The sequence below is a fragment of the Pelophylax lessonae genome (assembly GCF_965119305.1).
Source record: "Pelophylax lessonae genome assembly, chromosome: 4".
NCBI lineage: Eukaryota > Metazoa > Chordata > Amphibia > Anura > Ranidae > Pelophylax > Pelophylax lessonae.
In genome coordinates, this window is record NC_138771.1 from 288611710 (window position 1) to 288625622 (window position 13913).

The 13913-nt window shown below is 44.8% G+C and overlaps 1 protein-coding gene across 1 annotated transcript in view; it reads left to right on the forward strand.

Annotated features, from left to right (window-relative positions):
* LOC309552612 (uncharacterized protein) overlaps positions 1 to 13913 on the forward strand; it is a gene marked incomplete at both ends in the record, with an annotated part of 398170 nt that overhangs the window by 237672 nt on the left and 146585 nt on the right. Inside the window, one exon of the mRNA XM_082253553.1 lies at positions 1134 to 1210. Within this exon, the coding sequence (XP_082109679.1) occupies positions 1134 to 1210 (77 nt within the window). The remainder of the gene's footprint in view (positions 1 to 1133; positions 1211 to 13913) is intronic.

A 13913-nucleotide genomic window follows, 5' to 3' on the forward strand; every position in this document is an offset into this window, starting at 1 on the left:
GGGGTTATTTGATCACCTTTATTTTTGCGCTATAAACAAAATAAGAGCGACAATTAAAAAAAAAAAAAATTATATATATATATATATATATATATATATATATATATATATATATATATATTTTTTTTTTTTTTTTTTTTTTTTTTTACTTTCTGTTATCAAACACAGCCAATAAAAAAAAAAAAAAAAAATCAAATTTTTTCATCATTTTAGACCAATATGTATTATGCCACATATTTTTGGTAAAAAAAAAAATCCCAATAAGTGTATATTGATTGGTTTGCACAAAAGTTATCTACAAACTAGGGGATAGATTTATGGCATTTTTATTTATTTATTTATGTTTTACTAGTAATGGCGGCGATCAGCAATTTTTAGCAGGACTGTGACATTGCGGCGGACAGATCAGACACCTAACTGACACTTTTGACATTTCTGAGGTGACCAGTGACATTACTACAGGTATGTCTTTGTTTCACGCAATCGAGCCAACCTGCTGCAGTATATATGTGGCAGCTGGTCAGCAAGTACTTAAGTGAAGAGGAGAAAGGACATAAATTCTTCTAGAACACTATGTACCCCACACTCATTCACTTAGGTCGGCCCCCTTTGTTAAAGGCACACAGTCCCCCATGACCACAGCCCAGGGTTGTGGGGAAGAGACCTTATCTCCTTCAACATGGGGACAAGGTGCTTTGGGGTGGGGGGGGGGCCCTGCCTCAAAGCACCCACCCCCATGTTGAGGGCATGTGGCCAGGTATGGTTCAGGAAGGGGGTACTTGCTCTTCCCTCCCCCCTTTCCTAGCCTCCTAGCCTGCCAGGCTGCTGCTTTCAACACATTTTCCATTGCTAACATTCCTCTGAACACAAGTCTCATGTCCCAAGTCAGATCAGTTAAGATGCTGATCCAACTTGGATGGGACTTCAATTAAATTCAATGGGCTGAAATTGGACCCAAGTCTGACCAAAGTAGTGCAGGAACCTTTTCAAAAGTCGGACCGACACAAGTCAAAGCGGTTAAGATGGCTCTTAAAGGGAACCTATGATTGATTGTCGGACCAGTGTGAACTGGCCCTGAATGTGACATGTTTGTTAATTATATTACTGCTAAAGTTAATTGTTTTCTTTTTTAGTAAATACCCGTAAACTGCTGAATTTACCCCTGATTGAAGTTCTTGAAGTTAACCCAGAGAGTTACCCTAACTATAAGGTAATGCTATAATGCAGATTAGCTATGTGGACTCATACATTTCTTGTGTGTCTTTTTTAGGATCGTGTTCGTAAGACATCCTTTAAAGTGTTGCTAAACCAAGGACCCTGTGTTCACTATATCTGGTCTCCCACAGTACACAGAAAATGGAAATGCATTTTTTTTTTTTTAGTAAATATAAACTGCTAAATACCTTTTCTCATCAGCAGTATATAGCAGTCATGTGACTTTCAGTCTCTGCTGAGCACTGGTTAAAGCTTGTAGGAGGAGATTTACTTATCCCTGATTGTCCTATGTGGCTGCTGGACCCCTGACACTCTGTCTGAACAGTGCTGATTGGCCCTATGCTGATCACATGCACCCTCCCCAAGGAAAAAAAAACTCTCTCGCAATACATACCAAACTGAGCATGTGCAGAGAGAGTTCCTCCAATGCTCTGTTCTATAAGCAGATGGATTGGGGACAGTAAAAGAAGGGGAGGATCAGAGAAGACAGGATCCACAGTGAGTATAACAAGAATGCTTTACTGTATATATATATATATATATATATATATATATATATAGACTGATTTTACTGTTGTGGGTTTAACACTTTAAAGACAAGATGTCCTATTAACAAGACCTTATATTATATCTCATGGAAAATTATGAATATTGTAAATGAAGAAAGATGGTTGGATTGCGCCAATAAAACACATATTGCAAACAGACTTGTTCAAAAAAACAGTGCAATGTTTAGTAACCTATACCATCCATTCAGACCTTACACTGATACCTTACAGAATGGATTCCTAATGGTTGTTATATTTACTGCACATGGTATTCCCTTTTTTGTTGAATATGTCTGCTTATGTTCCTAACTTTTTTTACTTTTTTATTTTTTCGTAAAAGGTGGAACATGCATTACCTTTATGCATGTCTATGCATATCAGAGTAACTGTTGTTTTATAAAAAAAAAAAAAAAAACTGAACATTTGGATGTTAGCTAAAAAAAAGGGTATCACGGACGGTACTCAGCTGTTCTTGTTGCACTAATACGGCTACAATCACCTCAATATAAAATGATTAAAACTTATTTTTTATGAGTAGTGTACTGTAACTATTTTAGAAGGTGAATCTTTTTTCATTGTGCCTTTCCTCTTTCAAAATGATCTTTCCTCCTTCCTAATAAATATTAATTAAACAAACTAATTTCCCCATGGCCATTCTGTCGTATTTTTTTTATATTTTTTCCAGGAATTGATTCAGTTGTTCTTCTTCAAATTCTATTTCACATAGGCTCCTACAGACCTATCAGACAAGCTCCTTTCCCTATTGGCTACTCTGCCCTATTTTCAGTAGGGTTTATTACTGAACTATTCTAGCAGATATTATAAACCACATAAAATCCCCTTAAACTGAAAACAAGTATCAAACCAAAATTACTAAACCATTAACCCAACATGTTTCACTGCTAAATTTTGCAGCTTCATCAGGGGTTAACCAATATTTAAACTATGCTACAGTTGACATTGTGCTAAAAAAATAAATAAAAATGTATAATATCAGACAACTGCTTAAGGACCTGGACGTTTCTACAAACCCTGTATGCTCAAAAAGCAAGAACCTATAAAATTTTATGCAGAAACTTTCAGTACATCCCAAGATACTACTGAAAATATTTATCAAAATGATGATTTTAGTAAAAATGCACAAATAATTATGCTAAGCACAGATACACAATATAATTGCTAAATGCAATGCAATGGCAGTATTGTTTCTTTAAAATATCCTGTGCCAAATTTGTGAAAGCCTTGCAGAAGTTTTATTAACAATTCTGACATATACAGCAGATTCAGTTCCTTTTTGTGTCTTTTTGAGATATGAATTGAATATACATGAATAACAGTTAATCAATTAGTTAAAGTAGCTGTAACAGACAATTTATGGTACTGAGTAAACAGCCAGAATGAAAACCTTACAAGGGTTTTCAAATCAGTTCCCAGTGGAGGAGGGCTGGAAAAATATAGGCAAAGGGGAGGTGGAACAGGGGTGAACCCCTCTGCAGGTAGGTGTCTTAAAGGCAGTAAGGTTGGTTTCCAATGGCAGAGGCCAAGTGGAAGAACTTAGCTGAATTTGTCTTGAACAGGCGGCATCCCAGAGAGTCAGGCCGATGTGCAGTATCTTGTTGAAGAGGGGAGAGGTGATATTCCATGTAGTATTGAGAATGGTGGGATTCAGAGGATAAGGGATCACTGGTAGATCATAGTGTTGTTAAAGGTGGTATAATATGCATGGATCATAGTAAAAGGAAGAAAACGAATAAGAAATCAATGACATAACAGTTAAGAAAAGGTATCTGGGGGGGGGGGCGTGGCCGCTGCGTAGCTGTATGGACGTGTGAGCTCGCTGCTCCGCCGACACAGGGACAACTATCCAGCAACATCGGCGTTCTAACTCATCCGATTGCCTCATCAAGACCCTCATCGGCTTTATCTCATCCTCCGGCATCCATCGCTATGGCTAGGAAGAAGAAGGACGGCGGGCAACCCCGTCAACTTCAGCATTTCTTTATGCCCCATAGCCAGCAGAGGAGCCAAGATGGCGCCGGCAGTAGCTCCCCGGCCTCCTCGAGCGGGACCTCTCCGGCGCAACCCAGCCCTGTTCTTCAGCAGTGCCAAAAGGCAGGACAGCCCCGGTCTCCTACTGCATCAACGCCGCTCACAGGGAGCCCGGCAAAAAGCAAGCCACGGCTGGTGGAGGACTCGCCATCTGGGGAGGTAAGCCATGAGGAGGTCTCCTCAATGAATTCCACAAGTGAGCTTGCCCTTAACATTGCCTCCTTCCCTGTCAGTGACCGGCCGGTCTCGGAACTGAAGCTGAGGGACATGATGATGTCCCTAAGAGCCTCCATGCACGCTGACTTCATGGCCTGTGTGAATTCATTTAAAGGGGAAGTCAAGGCCTTGGGTGGCCGCATGGACAAGGTGGAGGACAAAATGGGGGAATTTGCTGCATCCCACAACGAACTCATTGACTCTCACTACTCTCATGAGGAAGAGATAGACAAACTGAAAAACAAAATTGCTGATATGGAGGACAGATCACGGCGTAACAATGTAAAAATTCGGGGGGTCCCCGAATCTGTCCAGCCCTCTGATCTCGAATGTTATGCCAGGGATCTGATCCGTGCAGTCCTGCCATCCGCACCATCCTCTGAGCTAGTAATTGATCGCATACATCGCCTCCATAAACCTTCCCACATCTCTGAAGACATACCAAGGGATGTTATCATGCGGATTCATTTTTATCATATAAAAGACCGCCTGATGTCGGAGTTCCGCAAAAAGACTCCCGTTCCAGATCAGTATGCCAGGATCCAGCTGTTTGCTGACTTATCCCAACATACTCTCCAAAAACGGAGAAACCTCCAACCGCTTACTAAGGCGTTGAGGAATCATGATATTGTCTATAAGTGGGGATTCCCGGTTAAACTGACTGTCACATATCATAATAAGGCCCATACTATCACATCTCTACAAGCTGGGCTAGACCTGCTGCAGTCATGGGGAATTCTCCCTGCTCCCGGGACTGATCCCACCACACCGTCCACCAGGGTGTCCCCTCTCCCGGAAGTGTGGCACACGGTCACGTATGGAAAGAAGGGAAAGAAATCCTCTAAGGGAACGCCGCCTCACGTTACCGATACTTGAATGTCCCTGGGCATACGGCTGCTCAGGCCACTAGAACTTTCTCCCCCCTGCAATGTTATGCAGCATGGCTGCATTCGAGACCATTCTCTTTTTTTTATTGACTGTTTCTTTGCTTAATCCCTCTGTTTTCTCTCCCTATGAGTCTCTCCCTACCCTCCGCCAATGTGGTCGGCTCGACATGTGGAACCTTGGACTGTCTCTACATCTGGATACTCCTGATAGACGTCATCCAGCTGCGCCCTTCTGTGCCACTGTGGATCTCCACCTTGAGGTTCGTTTGATGCATTTAGCTACAGGTACTCTTTCCCACTCACTCTCAGTGATATATGCCCATTAAAATAACAACCTTTAACGTCAGGGGCCTGAATCACCCGGCCAAGAGATCATCTCTGTGGTCTGAGGCGTTGAATCTTCAGAGCGATGTTTTGTGTGTACAGGAAACCCACCTACATCAGATTTCCGCCCCTACTGTAGCTCACAAGAACTTTCCGCACGTCTTCCAGGCCTCTACCTCGCAAAAACGGAAAGGAGTACTGATTGCGGTTAGAGACTCTGTGGCATTTTCATTAATAGATCTTAAAACAGATCCCAATGGCAGGTATATCATAGTTATATGTGAAGTGAATAATGTACCACTGAGTCATGATCTTTATGCCTTACTGTGTGCGGCCACCAAACGCCACAATGTGAACATTCCTGCCTTCCCTACGGTTCAAGCCACCATTCTGGCATGGACAAGAATTATAAAAACTGATTTTACTGAAGAAGTATGTGTGCATATTCCCACCCCTCTAGCAGCCTATGATCTCCTGATTCCAGGTGTGTCGACCCTCAATTGGAGGAAGCGTGGCTTCCGATTTCCTGGCAACCCTACCCACCCCGACTCTGCTAGTGACCTACTGACCGAATATCAGATAGCTGCTTTTGATCGCTCCCACAAATCCCTGAATACCCTGTTCCCGAAAATACTATGGCACTATCTCTTGAATAAAGGCAATTCCCAGGCGAAGGGGATCTCGATCTGCTATCGCTTTTACAATTACCACCACCCTTTCCGTAAATCCCCTACCATTCTGAGATGGGAGGATGCCTTACAACAATCCTTCTCGGTTGCACAATGGCTGAGGGCTTTTAAAACCAACTATGCATCCTCGGCATGTGTGGACCACTGGGACAACTCACAGAAACTTCTGCATAGGTACTATATGACTCCTACTAGACTTAATGCCATTGACCCAAAGTGCTCTCCCCTTTGCTGGCGTGAATGTCAGGAAAGAGGAAATCTGCTACATGTCTTCTGGAGCTGCCCAGTGGTTCAACCATTATGGAAAGAGGTCTTCATTTGGGCATCTTCATTGTTGGGAACCAACCTCCCCCCTTCCCCGGCCCTCGCACTTTTTAGCCTGGGTCTAGAGGACCTCCCTCCTAGCTCCAGAAAAGTTCTGGCTCATATTCTATTTGCAACAAGAATTACAATTGCTGCTAAGTGGCGAGAAGCCTCCTCTCCCCACTTGACGGCAATTAAAAACAGGGTGTCCACTCAATGTGAGATGGAAAAATTGTTGGCGTTTAAGAACTGCAGAGCGGCCACCTTTCTGAAACAATGGCAGGTCTGGTTAAATCATTCCTCTAACATATTATAGCTACTCTGATAAATGTGATAATATACATGTAAATGTGAATTTTACCTAAGCATATTGGAAGTGCCCCCCCCTCCCCCCCCCCTTTCCACTACTTCCCCTTATCCTCCCCTCCCCCAAACCCTACTTAACTCCACGTCATAACTCCTCGGCCGAGGTCTCTTGTATAGGTAGTGGCGACACCTATGCAACTGTGTGGTGTAAGTCTGGTCCAATCCCTCACAGTTTGCACCCGTTAGGGGTGAGGGCTTTGGGCATTTAAGTGCACTCAGGTAGACCCGCCCAGGGGAAATAGGTAAGAGCGGTAGTTCCTATATTTGTTTTTTTTTTTTTTTTGGATTATGTGTTATACTATCATTCAACTGCCCCGAGACAGTTGAGCCATTTACTGCATAGCCAGTTTAGATGTCTATATTCGGTAACAAAGTACCCATCGCTGGCTCTTAAGCTATTGAAAGAATCTTATTGCTTAATGTTGATGTTCTGTATAACCCTGATATGCCGTTAACGACCTACTGTAACTGTTTCTGTTATTTTATGTAAAGTTCTTATCCTGTGTATATGGATCTACGGCTATGTGTTTATACATGCTTGTATTTTTCTTTTCTTACTTAAATAAAAATTTATTGAAACAAAAAAAAAAAAAATAATGTACCACTGACATTGATCAATGCCTATTCCCCCAATACACATCAACTCCGCTTCTGGAGGAAGATTTTGCGTATGGCCTCATCCCTGAGGCGAGGTTCTGTTGTGATCTGCGGGGACTTTAACATCACGTCTGACCCGCAAATTGATACCACCTCCTCTCCCCGGCGTGCTCCTCCAGCATTACAGCCTTTATTGCACTCTATGGACATGTATGATGCGTGGAGGTGTCTACACCCGGGCGAAAGGGACTATTCTTACCACTCCCAGTGTCACAATTCATACTCTCGCATTGACATGATTTTGGTTGATAAACGTTTGCTCCAGAAATACACGCTATTACGTGGTCGGACCACGCCCCGGTCTCCGTAGTGTTGCGTGAGTCCGGGGCACCTGGTCCTGCGTATCTATGGAGAGCCAACAGCCAAGTTTTGGAATCTCCACACCATGCCGAATATATCGCTAAATGTTTGAAAGAGTATTTTTGTGATAATGCTGGCTCTGTGGCGGATCATGCGACTGTGTGGTGCGCTCACAAAGCTTTTATACGGGGTATTCTTATACAGCTTTGTTCTAGGCTTAAGAGGCAGAGGAGTCAGCAGATCGATTTTGATTCTGGAAGAGATCAAAAAATTGGAACCTTTGAATAAGGTTTCCCCCTCTCAACCGCTAGCCCAAAAGCTATCTCGCCTCAGATTAGATCTCCGTCAACTTTTAATTGCCAATCAAGACAAGCTCTTCAGGGCTTTCAAACTCTCCCACTATTCACAGGGCAACAAGGCGGGCAAGGTTTTGGCCAACCGCTTAAAGGCGAAAAGGGTCAGTAACAAAATCGCACATTTGCTTGATCCGGTTACCAAGGCGAAAATAATGGACCCTCAGGCTATTGCAAACTCTTTTGCAAGCTATTACAGCTCTTTATATAATTTAAAGGATGACCCTTCCACTCCGCAACCTACGGATCAATCCATTTCGGACTTTTTGTCCTCCATTAACCTGCCCCGCCTCTCCCCCGACCAACTTGGGGCTCTGAACGCTCCGATTTCTCCCCTTGAAATTCTGAAAGTTATCCGTACGTTGCCGAGTGGGAAATCACCAGGCCCCGATGGTTTGCCTAACCTCTATTACAAATTATTTGGTGAGGTGCTCAGTCCGCACCTGTCGCCAGTGTTCGAAAATGCTGTCTCCTCTGCCTCCCTACCACAAGAAATGTTGCAGGCCTACATTGTGACTTTGCCTAAGCCGGGGAAAGAACCTACATCCCCCCCGAATTTCAGACCAATTTCCCTCCTGAACACGGATGTGAAATTGTATGCAAAAGTTATTGCGCTGAGGCTACACCCTGTCCTGCCTGGCCTGGTCCGGGCGGACCAGGCTGGGTTCGTGCGGGGCCGCCAGACCTCTGATGCAACTAGAAGGGTGATTGGCCTCATTGAAAAAGCGAGCTCTGGTCGGATGCCTTCTCTGCTGCTGTCCTTGGATGCGGAGAAGGCATTTGACCGAGTGCATTGGGCATACATGTCTCAAGTCTTGCTGAAGTTCGGCTTTCAGGGCCCCATCACCTCAGCAATTCTTGCTTTATATTCAAATCCATCTGCTAGGGTGTGCACCTCCAGTATGCTGTCTCAGCCTTTTTCCATAATGAATGGTACTAGACAGGGATGTCCGTTATCCCCCTCAATTTTTAATTTGTTAATTGAGCCACTAGTGGAAGCAGTTCGGTCCTCATGCAACATAAGCGGCATACGAATAGGCTCCAGACATCATGTAGTGAACCTGTTCGCAGACGATGTCATAATCTTTTTAACAGATCCTGTACGATCCCTGGCCGCAACTCACAATTTACTGCAGAGATTTAGTCTGGTGTCATACTATAAGGTGAATTTCGCAAAATTGCTTATTTTACCGATAGCTATACCACCGAAGCAATGCAATTCTCTGGCCGCACAATATCCGTATACGTGGAAAACGCATAGCATTCCTTATCTAGGTATCCAATTAACCCCGAAACCTTCACAATTAGTTGAGGCCAACCTACCGCCCTTAATAACTAGAATAGCTGACGAGTGTGCACGAATTTCAAAAACTGAACTCACTTGGTCAGGACGTCTTGCATCATTTAAAATGCTTATTCTACCACAAATCCTTTATATCTTTAGAACATTAGTGGTCCCTATCCCGCGCAAATATATTACACAGCTGCAGATTGCTTTGAAGGGTCTGGTGTGGAGGGGGAGGCGCTCTAGGAGTAAGCATGCTCTCTTAGTTAAGCATTGGTCGGCGGGAGGAATGGGCATGGTGGATGTCAAGGACTACTTATTGGCATCGCACCTAGCCCAGTTACGTGCTTGGGTCTCTTCTGAGCATGAGACTATATGGAGTGTTGTGGAAGCTGAGTTCTGTGCCTCTTCCTCCCTGCGATCGGTGCTCCTGGCTGATAGGTGGCGCCCCATGCCACTAAAGGACAAGCCTTTGTCGATTCAAGCTTCTCTCCTGGCTTGGAGGGAGTTTGCCTCGTCCACACTGGACCATTCTCTGCGTGTGAAGGTGCCCATACCCCTTCACATCCTAAAACTAATTCTGCCCCATGTATCTCTTAAACATTGGGTGGCGAGAGGTATCTCCACGGTTGACTGTTTGCTGAGCAACACCACCATGAAACCGTTCTCCCAGCTGCAGACCACATATGGCCTTCACCCTAACGATTTCCTCACATACGTGAGCATTTCCCACTTGCTCCGCTCTCTACCGTCCCCTCACATATATCTACCATCTGCAGGATGGATGTTTCTGTTGGGCACCTCGCGGACGGCGAAGGGCACGTCTATTTTCTACAATTGTTTCCAGCAGAAGCTGGTGTTTCATAAGACTGCTCCTCTGCTTAAATGGGCGGCGGATCGGAGTGAGGTATTCACTGATGAACAATGGCGAACCGCACTCCGCTCCGTCAGATCCGCTTCCTCCTGTGTAAACCACTGGGAACTCTCTCAGAAAATTAATTTGCGTTGGTACCTCACACCATACCGACTGTCTAAGTTCATACCAGAGCACTCTCCTCTATGCTGGCGGGAGTGTGGGGAGATAGCCCACCTTAAACACGTATTTTGGTCCTGCAAACACCTAACCAGCTTCTGGAACAAGCTGTTTTCCATTATTTCAGATATCACCGGTGTTCTCACCCGACCTTCCCCAGCCCTAGCCATTCTAAATGTGGGCATAGACAAATTTCCCAAGGATTGTAGGAGTGTGGTGTCGCATATCCTCTTGGCTGCTAGAGGTTTAATAGCTCGTAAATGGAAGGAGGCTGAGACACCTAGCGTATCCACGGTCTTGGATTTAGTAAAGACCAATCAAATGTATGAGACAGTGCTTGCTCGTAAGGCGGGCAAAGGATCTGAAAACAATAAAAACTGGAAGTTGTGGCATTCTTGGAATTCTGAAATTTGAAATTGAGTTATGTATCTACATATATCTACGTAACTATAACATGTTTGAGCTGACCACCCTCCCCCCCCCCCCCCCTGAACTATCCACCTATTATAGTTCTTTACTGTAGACCCCGATAGTACTACATTTGTTATACTGCTGCAGACCCAAGGATTAATAGAGTGTACAGTGCGCCACTTATAAATGATTGATTTATATAGCGGCTTGCATCCTCCCTCCTCTTTCTCTTCCCATTTCCTTCTCCCCTTCATCTCTCTCCTCCTCCCCCCCCCCCTCTACCATCCTCACCCTCCTCCACCAATCTTCTGCCTCCTCCCCCCCCCTCCACCCCCCCCAATCTGTTCACCATCCCTCCTCCCCCCCCCCTCCCCCCCATTTGTTCCCCTATCCTCCTCCCTTCCACGGCCTTCTCCCCCCCTTCTCCTCACTTCCCTTCCCACGTGTCTCCTTCCTCCTATCCGCATCTCCTTCCTATTCTGCTCCTTATCTCTTCCCCCCTCCCCCTCTCATCTCTACCTCCCCCCCCCTCATTTCCCCCCCCCTCCTTCCCTCCCTCTCTCTCCCTCTCCTCCCCCCCCCCCCCTCCCTCCTCCACCTCGTCCCCTCCCTCTTCTTCTTCTTCTTCTTCTTCTTTCTCTCTTCCTCCTCCTCCCCCCCCCTCACCCCTCCCCCCCTCCTCCCCCCCTCAACTTTGAAATAGACTAACTTAAGGAATGAGTACAATATGCGAAACCCTATTGTTTGCTTGTTTTACCTAGTCATGGATGTATAGAACGTTAGTACGCTGTACGTCTCACTCGATGTTACTGTTATCTCAATGCTATGATCTGCACTGTTTTCTGTATAACCCTGTTCTTGAAAAATCTCAATAAAAATTTAATGTTCAAAAAAAAAAAAAAAGAAAAGGTATCTGGGTTTAAGCCTGGTCTTATGTGCAGCAATTGCTGAGTAGCCATTAAGGGGCGGAGGAGCAAAAAAAACCCAAGGGTATCTTGAATCTCCAAACTTCGACAAAGAGAAGAGTGTCGAATCCAAGGCCCACAACATTCTGTGCAGGAGAAACTTTAATGGAGAAGACTAGAATAGACTTTTGACCATTCGCTTCTCACTTTAGATTGACACATTCTAGAATCGGTATGAGCATCCAGGAGTAGAATCCGCCATTCTTTAAGGTATTTGAGACCCACTTCCAGAGAGGGGATGGTTACATCTTTGCCTTGGTAGGTGATAGTAAGTTTAATAGGAAATCCCCATCTGTAGATAATCTGATGATTGCGAAGTGCTTTTGTGATCGTCAGTCATTTTTTCCTATTTTGTATGGTAGCTTAGGATAAGTCAGTGTCAAGTGTGGCACCCCCAAATTGTTGAAGATGCAGATCTTTCCTTGCTGTCTGCATAGCTCTCTGCTTGGCATGAAAATGGTGTATTCTTGCCAAGACATCTCAGATAATCCTGCTTAGGCAGCCTATGAGTCCTGTTAATAATATGAAATCTCTTTGGTCAGGGATCAGGAATTCATTCCATTTTTGTAAGTATTCTTTCATATTGGAGGTAGAGATGTTTCCTGGGTTACCCCAAAATTTAATATCATTCCTCCGGGACCTATCCTCGAGGTCCACGAGTTTAGGTTGGATCCTTTGGAGTTCAGATTGCTGATCTTTGTAGGAGTCTACTAGTGTACTGTGGGCTGTGAATACTTCCTCCATTTTATGCTCAGTGTGAGTCAACCTATACTGTAAATCAGTCACTGAGGGGGTTAGTGGCTTTTAGCATGTGCAGCATGTCTAAATGCAGGGAGTTCCACAGTGATATTAGCATCCTCTTAATTTCCAACAATGACACAGGGTTATTAGAGGCAGGAAAGTTCTCCAGAGAGTTCTGTGTAAGGGAGAGGGATGGTGGCTCTAGCATGTCCTGCTCTTTCACCTCCTCCCCTGGCTTAGCCTTTTTTGATTTGGCCGGGCCGTAGGTGGAGGGGCTATCTGGGGAGACAGCTCACCTGTAAAGGAAGGTGGCTGGCGGATCACTGTGTCTGGAGAAGAGGCTAGGCTGCTTGGGTCAGAACCCGTGTCTTCCTGCATTGTGGCGCCTGCAGCCACGTCGATGTAATCTTGCCTGACACGCTCCGATGTTGGGGCAAAGAAATAAGTGAGTTTCTGTGGCACCGAGTGTTACAGGTTTTGCTTTGGGCATCTCCTTAGGGTCTGGGAAGGGAAACCCACCCCCAGGTGAAGCTGCTTTGGTGTCTGTCACTAAGATAGTCGCTCAGTGGGCCCAGTACTCGATGCTCCTCAGAACACGTCCATCTTCAGAGCCTGTAGGACACGCCCCCCCCCCTATTGTTTCACTTTAAATTGTGGTTTTATGGCTTTGACAAATCCAAGAAATACCGCCACTTTGCAGATAAGGAAACTGCAGGTAATTAAAACCAACTTTAAGTTGCCATACAGACAGACCAGAGTAAAAGGGAAGAGAAGTCAGTGTTTAACTTTATAAATGTGCTTTGTATTTACTTCTTTGGCTGCTAAGTCGTAGGTTGTCAGTGTCCTAGCAACCAATGATGGGGCTGAACACTTAACACTGCAACATCAGTGCTGTTCTTGATGAGACAGATTTGTGTACCTGTTACTGCCAGGTACATTAACTGCTTGCGGAATGCCCACCGTAGATATACTGTGGCAGGGCGGCCAATGTGTGCTGGATCCCATACCTGGTATGTAATCTGTGTGCTGGGGAAAGGGGCGCTCACGTGCCACAGCTGTTGTGCAATTGGCTGCAGAATGAACCAATCAGTGGGTACCGGCTGCTGATTAGTCACCGGCACCCAACAATCGGCCCCGGTAATTGCAGAAGAGAGCCCTGTGTATGTAAACATACACAGGGCTCTCTTCTGACAGCAGCAATGTGCTGTTTTTTCTCCCTGCAAAGCAGGAAGTAAGAAACAACACATTGCTTAGTAAAAACAGCACACACATTAACACTGGTTAGGCACACATTTAACTTTTTGATCACCCCTGATGTTAACCCCTTCCCAGCCATTGTCATTATTACAGTGACAGTGCATATTTTTTTTAGCACTGATCACTGTATTAGTGTCACTAGTTGCCAAAAAAGTGTCACAAGCGTCTGGTAGTGTGCGATTGTATTTTGCAATATTGCAGTCACTCTATGAGTTGCTGATCGCAGCCATTAGTAGTAAAAAAATAAAAACTCCATAAATATATCCCATAGTTTTCAGACACTACAACTTTTGCGCAAACAAATCAATATACGC